This window comes from Scleropages formosus, chromosome 10 (genome assembly GCF_900964775.1).
Source record: "Scleropages formosus chromosome 10, fSclFor1.1, whole genome shotgun sequence".
Lineage (NCBI taxonomy): Eukaryota > Metazoa > Chordata > Actinopteri > Osteoglossiformes > Osteoglossidae > Scleropages > Scleropages formosus.
This window is the reverse complement of record NC_041815.1, coordinates 26,368,276-26,381,453: the sequence shown is the minus strand read 5'-3', so window position 1 is coordinate 26,381,453 and position 13,178 is coordinate 26,368,276. Positions and strand designations below refer to the sequence as shown.

The 13,178-nt window shown below is 48.1% G+C and overlaps 1 protein-coding gene across 1 annotated transcript; it reads right to left on the bottom strand.

Annotated features, from left to right (window-relative positions):
- Nucleotides 1–116: 116 nt before the first annotated feature.
- wdfy1 (WD repeat and FYVE domain containing 1) lies at nt 117–13,178 on the bottom strand. Its single transcript, XM_018748867.2, has 12 exons — nt 12,782–13,178; nt 10,442–10,509; nt 10,146–10,219; nt 8,909–8,963; nt 8,047–8,197; nt 6,954–7,066; nt 5,347–5,473; nt 4,813–4,918; nt 4,303–4,404; nt 3,836–3,966; nt 3,154–3,262; nt 117–3,068 (listed from the first exon to the last, which is right to left on the bottom strand). Exons 1-12 carry the CDS (start codon nt 12,916–12,918, stop codon nt 3,009–3,011), a joined length of 1,233 nt encoding a protein of 410 aa, XP_018604383.1. The 5' UTR covers nt 12,919–13,178; the 3' UTR covers nt 117–3,008.

The following is a 13,178-nucleotide window of genomic DNA, read 5'->3' as shown; positions in this document are numbered from 1 at the left end:
AAATGGACAAGTGGTTTCTGGCAACAAGTAAATGGAATGGATTGACCTGTTGAAAAAACAAAGATCTACATCTTCTATGTGTTACAAAATTGAACTTCAGTATCAAACTTCATGTGTACAACTTTATTAAGCAGTTTTTTTTTTTAATACATACAATAGTTCTTCAGCGCATGCCTCATCCACAACTAGAAGGTCTGGCCTGGAAGAGACATTAACAAGTCCTCCTCTAAAAAAAAAAACTGAGATGGACAAACAAACAGTGCGACCGCCGACGGCATCTGCGGAATTACCGTCGGTACACATCAGCGATTAAAATGAAAGCAGAAATTAGTCTCGGTACCATGTGGGAATTCAGCAACTTTCTTACGTTAACAAGTGTACAAGTGCTTTGCGGTTGGCAATATACAACGCGGTGAGGGAGGGTCCCCCAGTCGTACCCGGGTCAAACACCCTTCAGTAAGCCACCTTTAGGGCGGCTGCGCACAAACAGTGCAAGAATATGCATTTAAAAAACAGTCATTACAAAGGACAGAGTAACACGTGAATAATGCAATGTGACACCTGCAGGGTTCCATTCAGATTAAATAGCAAAGACATAGATCTGTACAACTTATTACTATTCTTTACATTAATAATTAAGATACGGGATGGCTTCTCTAACCAAACTCGGGGAAATGCCTTGAATTTGAGTGAAGCTGTTTCAACCGCTGCATTAAAAGACCAGTAGTGACAGTAAATGACAGGAGTGTTTCTACATCCTTGCTTGGGCCCTGCGGTTCATACGCTGATGGACTGTAATACTGACCAGTAAACTTCACTGGCCCACAGCAAGAAAAAAATTTCACACAGCTTTCATGACATAACTAGCCATAAGTGTCAAAACTTCATTTGCCGAAGTACCAGAGTCGTGTTTAAAATTACAAACAAATGGGCTCGAACTTTGATTGTACTGTAGCAATAAGTATAAATCAGTCCTGCTCTCAAGTGCTTCTATCAGCTCTGTGTGTGTGTGTGTGTGTGTGTGTGTGTGTGTGAGAGAGAAAGAACCCTCAGGGAAAACCTTTTACTTGCAAAGAAACACCCCTTTAGGCTAAGTCAGTATACCATTTAAAAAGAGAGAGAAAGAGAGAGAGAGAGAGAGAGGGAAAAAAAAAAAAAAAAAAAAAAAAAACTTGAGGCTACCGATCTCCATGGATACTAGAGTTACTTGAGCAAACGTGGATTCCCACACACTGTAAAGCCTTACTTTGATCCTACCACAAAATTAGTATATTTTACAATACAGTTTCAAAGACCCTATGCAGTAAAATTTCCAGGCATATTACAGTAGTTCAAAAAAATGACAAAAAGAAAAAGGGTGGGGAGAAAGAAAAAACACATTAGTTATTCGCTCACAAAACCACTAACTGTGCATTTCAGTGCAGTAGAGTCAAAGGAAAAGTCCATCAACTCCAAAGAAAGTCCATACAGGCGTTGACGAAGAAGGCAAAGGAGGCCACCATAGTAAAGAAGCCCACAGATACAGATTAAGAGTAGTAAGTGCTGCACATTTTCTCAGTGGAATGGTTTTTACATCATGAATAAGCAGTTCTTCGCACAAAAAGTCTCACGTTATTTCTGCTCAAGTCACAGAGGGGCTACACATGCTTCCTCTCCACACTGCCTACACTACCCACAATGCCTCGGAAACGAGGCCTTCTAGCGTATCAAAATATTTTAGTCACTACCACGTTAATCAACATTTCAAATAAATCCCATTTTCTCTTCATTTCCGCCCAAAGATAGAAATCTATATAGAATATTATACTCACATTATGTTCTTCTTACAAATAAAAGCCTTCCTTAAATGCTATTTCAGAGAGGCAATGGAGAAAATGCTTAGTATTTAATATCTCGTAATATATATATATATATATATAGCATACTTAGAAATATATTCAAAATCACTGCCGCTGAAAAGTAGTGAATTGACACCGGTCACATGCGGTAAAGCTGGACACGCCCAGGTGAGCAATGGAGGGCCGATCACAGGCCTCTCCCTGATCAGCCCCGTCCTCATGTGAGCACCTACTGCTTCCCCTGAGGCAAACTATGCATTACATAGAGAACTTGTAAGGCCACCTAGTGAAGGAATTTGCTCTTCTGAAGAACGACGGTTCTGTGCAGAAATGGGAATGGGAAAGAGGAGAGATATGTTCCAGAGAGAGGAGACGAGAGTCGAGCCGCGCCCGGGGCCGCCACCTCGGCCCCCGGGGGCAAAAACACAGTCGAGACGAGAGAAGAAACGAGACAAAGGACCGCGAGGCTGGCGCAGCACACCGCTCCTGGGGATGGGGGTCCGCGGTTCGCCGCACGACCACCAACGGATCCCTTCCCTTGCTCGCTCGCGGCGGTCGTTCCTCGGCGCGCCGCATCGCACCTAGCTGTCGCGCGGTTTCATCGCACGCAGACGTAGATGCCGACAGCACGCCACCCCACACCGGACACAAACCGCCTTCCCGATCCACCGAACAAACGTCTCTGCGCTGTGCTTCAAAGTCTACACCTCTCCCTAACTTGCAGAAAAACCAAAACCTTGGACTGTCAAAGAGCCAAACAAACAGAGTACAGAGCGAAGCGCTACACACGCGCGTGCAAACAGGGTAGGAGCTCCTACACAGCGTGCGGTCCTCTCCTTCGGACTCTGTTTCACGAACTGCTCTGATCAAGCTACGCGTTTTATGCTACCGGCTGCAAGCACATGTCAGATTATATAAGAGATTTTACGGAGATGGGGGACGACTTACTTTCGGTTGGCATGTGAGCGTGTAAACAAAGGGTACTTAGTGTATGTGCTGTGGATGTGCGGGGTTCGAGACGTAAGCAGAAAAGGAGGCAAATGGGTTTTGATGAGTTTTCCCCTGACAGCGATTGTTCCTTGGTGGAGGTCTGCCAGTGGAATGGGAGGACGGAGTTTAGTGGAGTGTGGATGAAGTGGGCGGAGCCAAGGCTGGGCAAGGTGGTGGCGCTCAGCGTGGGGAGAATCCAGTGGCTATGCTGCAGCCCACCACCTGGGTCATGTCCCAGATCTGCACACGCAAGAACAGGATGCCGGATATGAGAGAAGAACAACGTTAATCCACGTCAGCGGGCGTGAAGGCCAATTCAGCTCACCTTGACCACACGATCGCTTCCACCGGTCGCCATGAGGCCTCTGGAGGGATCCATGTCCATGTGGCTGATGTTGTGTTTGCCCTCGTGGAACGTGGCCAGAGCGGTGCGGCTGAAACACACACAGGGAGGCAAGTCGAGACGGTATGACTGGAAACGGTCAACGCCAAGGGTTAGGTGAACGAGAGAGCCAATTTTTTATATAAAAAATAAAAAAAACCGCAGCCCCTTTGACGTGCACGTCTAGAACGAGCAGCTCTTCTACAACAGATAGTCATGGACAGGATGTGAGTAATTAACGAAGGGGAACTGCTTTCTTGTGTTGCGTTATGACAACTAATAACTATTAATAATTAATTGCCCATTTCAACGGGATTGATTTGTCACCATAACTGTGTCTCAGCTATGGGGCTCCAACAGAAATCACTGAAACTAAACGTAACTACAACTTTGATTCATCTCACAGCAAGGTTGTTGGGAGCAAAACTCCTCTTAAAAGAGATCTGTTACTTTAATCTGAATACATTTCATCTTTTCACACCTTTAACTTACCGTTAGCATGCTAGGAATGTGTTGGCATAGCCCATACACCAAAAATTAATAAAAGAGCAGCTACTCTCACCAAATTAGAAAAACTACGACCTGCTTAACTCACAACTACGGTCACGTACGAAAGCGAACTCACTCTTCGTCTTTGATGGACTCGTAGCAGGAGTCACACACTCGAACCTGGAACTCGAAGCCCATCAGCGGGTAGGTGGAGCGTTTGGAGCTGCACTTTCCACACACCGCCTTGCCGCACTTCCTGCAGTGGTGCTGAGCGTTGGAAGGAAGAAAGAAAGAAAGAAAGAAAGAGACAGAGAGACGGAGGTGCTGAGAGCGCGGAAAGCTTCGGAACCCCTACCAGCCTTCACGTTACAGGCCAAAACAACCTGGTTAAAGCGGTTCCCTGCAGCATTCAGACATTTCGCGCTTTACACATATGGCACAACTGTTACCGCAGGTCACCGGTGTAACATACGCATCACTAAGGGTAACCTGCAAAAATTAGGCCTGCTTTGCCAGTGGGAGGATGGGGATGGTAGTGGATGAAATCAAATCTCAGGGCCCCACAAAGCCCAGTCCCCACCCTAAGAACCCACCCCTACCAACCTGCCGCAGGCCGAGCGTCTTCGTGTCCCACATCTGCTTGAGGTTCCAGAAGAAAGGCTGCTCACATTTCTGACAAGAGTCGCTATCCAGCCACTGAGGGGCCTTGCAGAGGAAAGGATGAAAAGAAAAGAAAAAAAAAGGGGGGGGGGGTAAAATAAGTATGTTTTTATAAAACAAGGTGAGGGATCCAGAGCAATAGATACACTCTCCTCCGGAACACGGAAGAGTCTGCGCTCAGTTCAGTGCCACGTAACCAAGGAGACGCACAGAACGTGGGAAAAGAAAGGAGTCGATGTGTGACTCAGAGGTGCCTGCACTGAGAGAATCGCACACACTGGCTACTTCCTTAACACGCCACTCACACTTGCTCCCCGACGCACTAATAGCACAGGCACACACGATATACGTTAAGGAGCGTCACACTTCGCCGAAAGACCCTCGGGCTCATAAACTGGGACCTCGCTCTCCGGGTGTGTCTGCGGCACCGCGTGTTACATGTTCTAGACCCACCTCCTCTCGGGGTGTGTCCATGTTCCACACGGTGATGCCGCCGTCCGCCGAGCAGGACACCAGCTGTCTTGTGAGCTGCAGGTAGCGCAAGGCCTGCACGCGCTCACTGGGAACAGAGTGCAGTCATCACACACACACACACACACACACACACACACACAGTGGGGAAGTGACATAGCATGGGAACTATACACAGAAAAATTGCCTTTAAATAAAAATGTCAAAACATAAACGTATAATAGATCATGTATTACACATGTCAATCTATGTAAAAAATTTCTAGTTAAAAGTGTTGGAATTGGAAATTTAATTTTTATCTTTTATTTCATCCTAATTAATCCTTTTTTTTTTTACTTCACTACAGCATAGGCCGAATAATAAAATATTTTTTTATACTGCTATTGGAGGGGAGCCTCATTCTGTGATTTACCTTGAGCCGAATTTTTACACCAGCAAGGCAGAACCGGTCTTTTTATTTAGAGTAAAAATTCAGTTTTGGCCTTGCAGAAGGGGGAAAAAAAAAGAGCTTCTTACTGGTGGCCCTGCAGCAGGAGAGTGCGGCCCTTGCGGCCCCCGATGTCCCACATGATGATGCTGTGGTCCGAAGCTCCTGAGAACAGCAGCCTCTGCACAGGGTCCCACCACAAAGCACTGATGCTGCCTGTCCAGGAGTGACCCCACAAACACACACACACACACACACACACACACACACACACACACACACACACACACACACAGGTGACCGCGATGACGAATCACGTCTCTTCATAGTGTGTACACACAACTATATATTTTGAAATATGTGGACTGGAGTGTTGTAATTCTCTGCAACAATAATATGCATATTTTGTTTGCATACTATAATTTGCAACTCCAGATAACAGCAACAGTATGGGAGCTCGACTGCCCCAATAAAGACGACCCTTGCGGGTATAACGACTTCAAAAGCTCCCAAGAGTCCCATCATATTACGTAGGTGGCTTAGCTAACGTTCTGACATCCCCACACCCCCCCGACTGGTTCTTGTTCCCCCGTGCCACCTCATTTAAAAAAAATCCTAGCATCGCCCCTGGCCACAGCTACTTCATGTTGCTAGCTCCTCTCCCGTCACTGACTGACATTCTTGTCTTGTTCCGGTTTGTCTGGGACCCCGACAGCACAGCAGCCCTCTGTGACCGAGAGCCGCTTTGCCTCCTGTTCCGTGGGTCCGCTTCTTCCATGACAACCCGGTGAACAAGTTCCCATGAAAACGCAAAGCCGGAGGGGGTCTGGCTCAGGAAAACTCCAGCTTCCTCTTCGGCACCGGACGTTAAGCGCAGGACCATTTCCCTCTCCATCGCATTTCTTCTCATGAGACATCAGAGTTTTGCTCACCAGGCCACAAAGAAGTGTGACGCATTTCAGCGTCGAGACACCACTGGTGTAAAAACTATGCCATTATCATTTATTAATTTGTCCGTTGCTTTTTTCCAATGCTTATTAAAACTACTTACCCATTTATAGAGCCAGCCAAGTCTTACTGCATAAATTCAGAGTAAGTACCTTGATCGAAGGTACTGTGGTAGGTGCAGTGATTCGAACCCAGATCCTTAGAGCACAAGGCACTGGCTCAGACCATTACCCGACCTGCTGCCCTTACTATCACTTCCTTGCAGTTCTAATCTCTAAACTAGAGTACTACACTGTACATAACACTAATTCACTTTTGAGACAGGAATCAGTTAAATTCATGAAAAGCAGGAATAACCTCCTACAATGGGCAGTTAAGGCATAATGTTTATCATGGCTCAGCCCTTCCGGAAAGTGCTTGGGTGGGTGCGTGAGCATTAAAAAGACTTGAGTAAATTAATTCACCCAATTTACCCATTTGAAACCATGTGAACCTATGCTGCCCACGTAGGGTCACTCCTACGCCAGTAATAACCGAAAAGCTGGAGAGAAATCAAGGTCAAAGGCGACGCGTGTGATCTCCTCCCTTTGTGCTGTAGACAATGGCCTTCCTATCCTGCGAACAGCAAACACTGCCCCCGATCCCACCCCCGGGCAGCACACAAAGCCTTTTCTCTGGTGAACAGCTTACAGCACGTGTGAGACTTCAACATGTTTCCTCGCCATGCATGCGAGTGTTCGCAGCTCACCTTCATGGCCTTTCAGTGTGGTGATGGTGGAGCACGTCTGTCTCTCCAGCTTTAGCAGCGTGATCTGGCCCGAGTAGTCTCCCACGAAGGCGTGCTGCGTCTCGTTGTCGTACCTGCGGGCGCGGTTAAGGATCCTGCAGCTTTGCCAACCGCGGAAAACACGAGCATCTCCGAACACAGCTAGACCCCCCGTTAACGTCGCTCAGCACTGGGCGGAGACAGTAACACGCTACAACAGGGGTAGCAGGGGGCGCAGCGGTTAGAACATGGCCTTACAGTTGAAAGACCTCGGCTGGAATCCAGCTCACACTGTAGCACCCTTGATCACAGTATTTAGCCTGAACCGATACAGTAAAAGTTACCCAGCTATACAAATGGGTAAATCACTGTATGTAGCCAACTATATAAGCCTCATATTGTATAGGACAGAAAATTTAAAAATAATAATTCTAGAACTCCCCTTTGATAACCACCTAAAAGGACCATGTCTTAACTATCAGGAAGCCTGCATTCATACCTGGTCCTGGAGGGCTGCTGAGTTGCTGCTGGTAGCTGTAAAACCTCCAGCATCTACAGAGCTGGAGGAGAAGCAGTGAGCAGTTACAGTCTGAACCACAGTGTCATGACAGCACTCATAATGAGCGAGCAGTAACACTCCAGAGTGAACAGCCCGTGCACCTGGAGAAGGTGGAAAAAGCACAGGCCGGCATGAAATCTTCCCTGATCAAAGATCAGCAAAGGTTGTCATCTATAAATACATATTTCACACTTTTCTCCAAAGTAGCATACAATGATTTAACTATTTATACAGCAGAATCATTTTTAATGTAATTGTTCTGGCCAGTTGCCTTGATCAAGGGTCCTACAGCAGGAGGTGGGATTCAAACCCGGGTCTTTTCATTTAGAATAAAAATAGCTATAAATACAAAAAGCTAAATAATTCAGCCAGTGAGCCAAGTGGCTGCAAAAAAAAAGTGCTGCCCTACTTTCTGAACTGCAAAGAAATCAGGTCTGTTTTTCCAGCACGGGTGCAAGGGGTTAATGGTGGGGGGGTACGTTCCAGCTGTTTGGTGCCCCATCAGGTGAAGGATACTGCAGGCAGGAGGCCCAGGAGGAGAAGTAGTGTCGCCCCAGCATGGTGCCGCTCCGTGTGCACATCCAGCTGACGCACTTGTCGTGTCCGGTGCTCACCACCCACTCGCTCTCCAGGGAGAACACAATGGCCGTCACACGGTTCTGATGGGCTGTCGGCACGCAAAGAAACGAGGGGGGTGGGAAGGAGGGGGATGAGAGAGAAGAGAGAGGAAAAAAAAAAAAAAAAAAAAATTAATTCGATTCACTTTGCACCACTCTGTGCCCTTGCATGTGCCGCAATGCCAATCCTGCGCACCTCAGCACTTTCTGCCTGATTGCTGGGAAAGGCCGGGGGAAAAACAGATGGGGGGCTCTACCCTGACATCTGCTTTTTGGAATTAAAACCCGACAACGTTTTCCCACAAACGCCATGGACTGCATAGCGACGCCATGACGACTTTGCTCTCAAACCCGACTCGTTAATAATGGCGAAATCCTACGGAAAGCGCCGGGAGGTCGGGGGGGGGGGGGGGGGTCATTTTGCGGTGCAAGGCAGGCCGGCGTAGTAAGAAAAGAAAATAATGTAATTATTATAGAGCGCAGGGAAGTCCCTGGTCGCACAAACATGCACTTCCTGTGAGCAGCGGCACACATGGGATCGCTTGCCTTGAGAACACTGAGAAGAGAGCAGATGATAATCCTGTGACTGATCTGGGTGGAGACTGGAGCCAAGGAGCACGGAAACCTCAGGGCCTTTGGGTGCGCTAGCGAAGCTCTGTGTTGTTCCCCCCCCCCCCCGACACAAGCCAGCAGTAACTCCCAGCCCAGTTTCCAGTAGAAACCCTGAGGTGTGATTTAAAAATGTGATTTCTTCACCTAACCTGGGTATGTTTTCATGTGGTTCATCTTGTTGAAGTCTTCAGAGATGAGGAATTCCTGCAAGAGCAAGCAAGCAAATAAATAAATAAATAAATAAATAAATAAATAAATAAATAAAGAAAAATTACCCAACATGCACTTTCCCAACAGGGTGTGGGCTGGAAAAATGGCACCAGATTTGTTGGAAAAAAACCATTATCTTAATGTGACCGTGACCCAGCAGGGCGAGCTTCTTATCCGTCGCGCGGCACAGCATGACAATGATGTCACCGTTAGGTCACCGCACACAGCCCAAACCCGCCAATTTATCTGGCTTCGGGAAGAGTTCAGCCAGAGAAGTTTCAGGAAAAATGATGACAGTTAAAGCATGTTTGAAAGAGATGTGGGAACAAAGTACAATACCTTAACACCAAAAAGATTATTGGTAATTTTCTCAAAGAACCATGAATCATACCAAGTGTCCCTTTAACAATTAGGGGGTGCGGTGGCGCAGTGGGTTGGACCGGGTCCTGCTCTCCGGTGGGTCTGGGGTTCGAGTCCCGCTTGGGGTGCCTTGCGACGGACTGGTGTCCCGTCCTGGGTGTGTCCCCTCCCCCTCCGGCCTTACAACCTGTGTTGCCGGGTAGGCTCCGGTTCCCCGCGACCCCGTATGGGACAAGCGGTTCAGAAAGTGTGTGCGTGTGTCCCTTTAACACACGCCAACACACTCGTGACCTTCAAGGCAAACTTGAAACAGATCCCTAACTGAGTGCAAGAATGGCTATCAGCTGGCTGCAGTTGCTCTGGTTTCCTCACACAGTCCTAAGAGAAGTGTTTCAGGTGACCTAGTCACTCAATTGCCCTTAACAGAGTGTGTATGCGTATGAGAGAGAGAGAGAGAGAGAGAGAGAGAGAGAGAGAGAGAGAGAGAGATTGCCCTTTTAAGGTCTACCCTGCCTCACACTCTCCATTTCCGGGACAGGTTCCGGACAACCATGACCCCGCACTGGAAAGAGTTAATAATAATAGGTGAATCAAACGATCTGAGAAAGAACAAAGTCAAACTGCAGCTCAGCTCAAAATCCAACTATGCCATAGAAATCTGTGACAATAAAAAGAAGGCTGGGGGGGAAAAAAGCTACAATACATGAGCCAGAAGATATTTCTGTGTCATGGTCATTGTCATTGTCCTGAAGTGAACAGCAAATAATTGCTTACTCACAGTAAGCAAAGCGATCGCACTAAAACACAGTAACTTACCACCAGAGCACCGTTGTCCTGGCCCACGAAGATGCGTTTGCTGTCATGGTGGTATGTCATGGAGGAGCACGGCGCTTCGAAAGAGAGATGCCGTGTTAAACACGCCTTCGGCGGCGCCGTGCGCAACACACATTTCGGCGCAGGGACGAGACAATCGCAACGGATAAGGGGTTTCCCACGGCGGGGACGACCGTTATCGGTACGAAGTCACGGTCACCGCGGACAGCGATCGGCAAATGTGCGGAAACGGCACGAACTCCACGGTGTGACGAGACAGCGTGTTGTTTCGCACTCACAGGAGACTGTGTGGTAGATGCTGGGCCAGTACTGGCCGCTGTCGCGCTTCAGCCATACGCGGATTGTCCTGTGGAGGAACGGGAGCCATTAGATTAATTAATTAATAAATATAATAAAATTAAACAGCACACTATATTCACATACTACAGTTTTCAATATTTTAATAGCAGATCACATGCAGAGTGGAGGACAAACATTCCTTCTGCTCCGTCTTATTAGGGGACGTAAGGAAGCGGATGGAGGGAGCGATGACAGCCGATACCCTTCGCTCCCCGTCACTCCCCTGCGCGTGCTGCGTCCTTCCGATCCGATTCCTTTCGTAACGTACTTTCGTAACCCGATTAGAGAGCCGGTCCCCTGCAAACAGGCCCACAGACCCGCGCGGCGCCGTCTCCTGAGAGCCATGCGAACTAGACCTGATCTGGTGACACGGTGAGTAGCGCTGCTGTCTCACAGCGCCTTGGTGGTGCGAGAGGATACGGGTTCGATCCTCACTCGGTCTGTGTGGAGTCTGCATGTTCTCTCCCCGTCTGCGTGGGTTTCCGCCGGGTGCTCTGGTTTCCTCCCACAGTGAAAAACATGCTGTTAAGGGTCACCCATAGTGTGTGAGTGACAGAGAGAGTGTGTGTGTGTTCCACTGATGTATGGATGAGTGACCCAGTGTAAGTAGTGCATCTATCAGTGTAAGTCACCGCGGTGAATAAGTTGTGTGGGCTGATAACACTACACAGAGTTCATTGGAAGTCACTTTGGAGAAAAGTGTCTGATTAAATAAATAAATGGAAAATGTACTGTAAAAACCCGCACAACGTCAACAGCCACGTGCAGCTTCACGTATATTTACATGTATTCATTTATCGGATGCTACTTACTATTATTTACCCGTTTATACAGCAGGGTAACTTTTACCGGAGCAATTCAGGCAGGGCAAGTACCTTGCTCAGCAGCACTTGAGATTCGAACCTGCGACCTTTGGATCCAAAGGCAGCAGCTCCAAGCACGACACGAGCAGTTGACCAACGCACGTACCCGTCTGCAACAGCCACAGACTGTGCGTCGCCTTTAAAAAGTCCTTTGTGGTGTCGGATGTCGACGTTGTTACGAAAAGAGGACAGCGGGTGGCGTGGTGGTTGGAGCCCTGCCTTACAACTGAAAAACCTGGGTTTGAACTCCACCTCTTACCGTAGTTCCCCAACGAAGGAACCCACCCTGAACCGATACGGTAAGAATTACCCTCCCTGCTGTTGTACAAGAAGGGTAAATCACAAGTTGCTCCAGTAAAATTACTCACTCAGCTGTATAAAATGGGAAAACAATTGTAAGCGTTTTCAGTAAGTCGATTTGGAGAAAAGTGTCAGATGAACGAATAAACAAACCTTCGAGGCGGTTTCACACGAAGACATGCTTGTAAGACCACAAAGCAACGAAAAGACTCCCAAAGAAAAAGAAAAAAAAAAAAAAAAAAAAAAACACCCACTAAACTTAACCGGTGACGTCATCAAAGCGCGACACCAACAACACTGTCACTAATCACTAAAAACACGTAACTAAGCGCGTGAACGGTTCGAAGAGCAATAAAGGAACTGGTGGCGCAGCGGTTACAGCCGCTGCCTTCGGCCCCGGAGGTCACGGGTTCAAATAGTACGATTTGGCAACATACTTTACCCTAAATATTTTAATTGCTCCAGTAAAATTAGGCAGCCGTTTAAACAAGTGAATAAACTGTGTAAGCAGCTTAAAATTGTAAATCGCTTCCGAGGAACAGCGTCAAGCCAGGCACAAATCGCGGATACGTGCCAAACGTTACGATAAAAACACGATGTAATTCAGCGCTTGAAAGAGGTCACAAGCTCAGCTGTTTAAGCCTCTAAGTCTAAGACAGGACGATGATGTAGCTGCTTTTATAGACACCGTGCAGCCAAATGTGACAATCATGTAACACACAACCGCGAACACGGTCATTATTATTATTAGAAACTTGGTCGGGGGGGGGGATGATGGCGCGAGGGGGCGTTTAATTGGAGGCGCTCAGGGGAGTTTGAACCCAAGACCGTCGCGTCGGCGAGAGACGAGATTTCGCCAACAAACGTCGACTAGTTCTTATCTTAGTGTGACTAGTTACCGTGGTGAAAAGAGGTAACGCCTTGCTTGCTCACTTCAGGTTTGTCACAGAGAAACAAACAATAAGAACAACTGGAGAAAGAAACAGCAACAGAGTTCGCTGTCAGTCACTCAACTCAACTCTCAAGTCAAGTCAAGTGACTGACTGTGTGGAGCCGTTCGTTCGCGTCCCCGCCGGACACCGAACCCCGAACCCCGCAGCTCCGAGCGCCGCTCACCGGTCCTCGCTGACCGTGATGAGACCGTCCTCCTTCGGTATGAGCACGGCGGCGTTCACGGCGTCCTGATGGCCCTCGATCTTGTTCACAAGGACGGGTCTGGAGCTCTGGGGCCTCGAGTGGATCTCCGCCGCCATGTCTGTTGTCTTTTCCTCCCGTTCCTTCCTCCGGCGGGGAAAAATGAGCTGGAAGGGAAGGGAAGGGAAGGGAAGGAAGGGGAGGGGTCGGGTGGCGATCTGGGCCGAAGAGGACCGACGTGTTCCGATCCGTACCGAAGCGAGCAGAAGAAATAGGGCTCCTGTGTCTGTGAAGGGAGTTCTCGTAAAACGGAACGACGCCGAGAAGCGAGAATTTCCGCCACGGTTTCTGTTCCTCCGCTGCAGCGCACCGACCCTGT

Excerpts from the sequence above, each read along its gene's own strand:
- wdfy1 (XM_018748867.2), bottom strand. The coding sequence starts at position 12,918 with ATGGCGGCGGAGATCCACTCGAGGCCCCAGAGCTCCAGACCCGTCCTT. Across the intron at positions 4,919-5,346 it reads CTCCTGCTGCAGGGCCACCA|TGAGCGCGTGCAGGCCTTGC; the intron begins GTAAGAAGCTCT and ends CTCTGTTCCCAG. Across the intron at positions 3,069-3,153 it reads GAAGCGATCGTGTGGTCAAG|ATCTGGGACATGACCCAGGT; the intron begins GTGAGCTGAATT and ends TTGCGTGTGCAG.